At 57.2% G+C, this 3,738-nt stretch overlaps 1 protein-coding gene across 1 annotated transcript; it reads left to right on the top strand.

Annotated features, from left to right (window-relative positions):
* Positions 1-254: 254 nt before the first annotated feature.
* SP5 (Sp5 transcription factor) lies at positions 255-3,114 on the top strand. Its single transcript, XM_035112955.2, has 2 exons — positions 255-383; positions 1,103-3,114. The coding sequence occupies exons 1-2, from the start codon at positions 333-335 to the stop codon at positions 2,204-2,206; spliced, it is 1,155 nt and encodes a 384-aa protein (XP_034968846.1). The 5' UTR covers positions 255-332; the 3' UTR covers positions 2,207-3,114.
* Positions 3,115-3,738: the final 624 nt, after the last annotated feature.

The following is a 3,738-nucleotide window of genomic DNA, read 5'->3' as shown; positions in this document are numbered from 1 at the left end:
CGCTTCTGAAAGAGCCGCTATTCTTTGATGATTGGGTAGCGGCAAACTTCAAAGCCATAAATCTTCCTTCTGACTGGCTGGCGGCCCAGCAAAGTCCTTATCAAATTCTTGGAGGTGATCCTGGCGCAGGCAGACAGTCCGCGGAGATCGCGCTGAGCCGGGGCTGCCTGGCTAGTGGAGGGAGGGGACCAAGGGGGGTGCAAAAGGCGAGGAAATCTGAAAGTGGGTGGGTGGGAGAAGGAAGGAAACTGGGCAGTTTTCCGGCTTCCCCTTGGCGACTCCATGCCGCGGCGTCGCCCCCCTGGCCTCGCCTGGCCCCGGACGCGGTAGCCATGGCCGCAGTGGCCGTCCTTCGGAACGACTCTCTGCAAGCGTTTCTTCAGGTCAGTCGCCCCGTCGAGCCGGGAGGTGGAGGGGAGGAGAACGGGATGCGTTAAAAGAAAGACAAAAAAACCTAGGGGCATCTTTTTGAACATCCAGGCAAGGAGGCAGAGAGGAGGGAGGGGATGCCTTTGCTGGGGGACCCCCAAAAGTTGAAGGATCGCTCGGGAAGTGAGCTGTAAAGTGCTACTACCATGCCTGGTTGGGTGTATGATGCTGATGAAATAGAAATGTTGAGAGGCTTCACTTCTGGGTTGGCGAAGAAACTTCTTGGCTTAGAAATACGCGCCTAGCGCTCGCTCGAGGGACTGGGCTGCCCTGGAATCGGCAGAGAAAAACTTTTCTCTTCCCGGTTACAGCCAAGCCTCGCAAGGAGGGCGAAGCTGGAGTGGACGGGGGAAGGGTGATGTTTGCTTCCAGCGCAGCTCGCTGCTGGAAGCTGCATCCCCGGGGTGGTACCGGTTTAAAAGGAGAGGAAGTGGGGTCGCAGCGTTTGGCCGGGTGGGGGGGGCTGATCGATGCAGACTCCAGCCCACCCCCTCTCTGAAGTTTCCTGGGAAACTTCCCCGCCCACGTGCTAGGCAACCGATGCCGATGCCTGACTCCTAGCAGCGAACTTTTGGGGAGAGGCCGCTTGGGAGCCAGAAGGCAGCCGGTGCCCGCTTGTTGGTGGGCGGGAAGGGAGCTGGGCGACAGGCGACTAACGACGTCTCTCCCGCAGGACCGCACTCCGAGCGCCTCCCCCGACGTGGCCAAACACTCGCCGCTGGCTTTACTGGCCGCCACCTGTAGCCGCATTGGACAGCCCGGCGCGTCGGGCCCGCCGTCGGACTTCCTGCAGGTGTCCTACGAGGCCAGCTTGGGCTCTCCGTCCAGGATCTTCCACCCGTGGAGCAGCGACATGCCGGCGCACTCGCCAGGCGGCCTGCCGCCGCCCAGCCTGGGCCTTACCCCGCAGCCGGCCTTCGGCAGCGCCCACGAGCTCCCGCTGACGCCGCCGGCGGACCCGTCGTACCCGTACGAGTTCTCGCCCGTCAAGATGCTGCCGCCGCCGTCCATGGGCGCGCTGTCGTCCAGCTGCGCTCCACCGCCGCCTGCTGCCTACGTGCCCTACGCCGCCCAAGCGGCCCTGCCGCCGGGCTACTCCAACCTGCTGGCCCCGCCGCCGGCGCCCCAGCCCTGCCGGCAGCTCTCCCCGGCGCCCGACGACATCCCTTGGTGGAGCATCCAGCAGGCGGCGCCCGGCGCGGGCGGCTGCGCGCACCGCTTCGCGGCGGGAAGCCTGCAGCGCGGCCTGGTGTTAGCGCCGTCGGAGCTGGCGCAGTACCAGACGCAGCTGGCCGCGCTGCTGCACCCCAAGGCGCCCCTGGCGGCCACGGCCAGGAGGTGCCGGCGCTGCCGCTGCCCCAACTGCCAGGCGGCGGCGGCCGGAGGTGGGAGCGGCGGCCCCAACGGGGCGCCATCATCCGAGCCGGGCAAGAAGAAGCAGCACGTGTGCCACATCCCCGGCTGCGGGAAGGTGTACGGCAAGACGTCGCACCTCAAGGCGCACCTGCGCTGGCACACGGGCGAGCGGCCGTTCGTGTGCAACTGGCTCTTCTGCGGAAAGAGCTTCACGCGCTCCGACGAGCTGCAGAGGCACCTGCGGACTCACACGGGCGAGAAGCGCTTCGGCTGCGCCGAGTGCGGCAAGCGCTTCATGCGCAGCGACCACCTGGCCAAGCACGTCAAGACGCACCAGAACAAGCGTCTCAAAGCCGCTGCCGCGCCGGGACACGGACACGCGTGTGCCACCGTCAAAAGAGAGGAGCCCAGGGACATGTGACCTGCGCCTGCCCTGAGCTTGCCCTCCCACGCCCGCTTCCTGGGTTGAGTTGGGCCATGAAGCGCCCAGGCCTGCCCCTGGGGTTGAGCTGCTGCGCTCTGCGGGATCCCCCTCCAGATCCCCCTTGCAGATTTTAGAGGCCTGGGAGAGTCTGGGGAACTCCACTTTGCAGAGATTTCTGGGAGGAGGACTTGCACCCAGGACCCACCCTTGAAAGTCTGGGCGGCCTGGAAAAGGGGGTGGGGGACACAAGAACACCTCCTTTGAACATAGCTGCCTGTATTCGGTGAGCTTGTAATGAGTGTTCACGGAGCAGTTGGCGCAGCATCATCCCATATCGGAATCGAGGCCAAGGTGACGCGCCAGGAAAACGCTGCCTCTGGGAGGTGATCCTTGCCTTGGGAGCAGAAGCCTGGCTCTCATCTTTATAAGATTTGGAACTGTGTGCTCTGGGGGTCGGAGATGTCCGTTTACGTCAACCCACCCTGTGGATTTATTTTATTTCTAGGTTTTTGCTCCTGGTACTCCCAGATACTGTCACCGGTGAGGATCAGGACTTACAGTGCCAACTGTTTGCAACAATTACTCGGACTAGAGGGCACACACACACCCCAAATACCATTTTGGAAACATCTGGTCAAAGTGGGCTGGATTACTGTTTTAAATTAAAAACAACTGCAGCATTAGCCTGGCTATAGAGGGCCTGGCTCCATTCATTATTATAATTTTACGCCTTTCTTTGGGGGGAAAGGCCAACCTTTTCTGTACAGTTTATTTAATAGCTTTGAATAAAAAATAAAAATGTTTTTCCCCCTCCCCCTCCTTGTTCTTGGCTCCATATGGGGGCTATAGCATGAGATGTGTCTGTAAAGCAACCTGCATTTGCAGCTTGATAATAAATACATTAACTCTGGGGTCATATGGAAAAGACCCAACTGAGTTTGTTTCATTTGATCTTGTTTGTTTGTTTGTTTCTGTTTTAAGGGGTTTTTCGGCCCAAACAAACAAATCCTCATTTATTTGGTCAACACTCGTGAGAGCAATTTGTATCTCATTTGATTTCCCCAGCTTTTGCAACTGATCCCTTGCGTTTCCCCATTGTGATTGGGGTGAAAGGTAGGGCTTGACTTCCTTGTGGCTCCACTCATTATTTTTGGAAGCTCTCACTGATCAGAGATTATAACATTCAAATTGAGCATTCAAATATGTAGTTGATTTGAGTACTGTACTTTGGAAAGTTTTACTGATACAAACTTTAAAGTGAATCGTTTTTAGGGTTGAACTGTTGGTAGAAAATTCCACCTGAAGTGGACCTATGTAACTGTAATTTAATATATGTTTTTAAATCTAAATTATGTGGTCACATTTTGAGGGTCAGTATGAAGCTGGATTGATAGTCTACCCCAAGCTATGAACTGGAAGCAGCAGTTGATTCAAACAATTTATCAGGAATACTGTTGTCAAATCGAGTTTCTGGATTTGCATTTATTTGCAACTGCACATCTTAAAAATTGCATTCTATAGATGTAGTT

Source organism: Zootoca vivipara, chromosome 1 (assembly GCF_963506605.1).
Source record: "Zootoca vivipara chromosome 1, rZooViv1.1, whole genome shotgun sequence".
Taxonomy (NCBI): domain Eukaryota; kingdom Metazoa; phylum Chordata; class Lepidosauria; order Squamata; family Lacertidae; genus Zootoca; species Zootoca vivipara.
The sequence above is the reverse complement of the archived record's forward strand: the minus strand, read 5'-3'. Positions and strand labels throughout refer to the sequence as shown.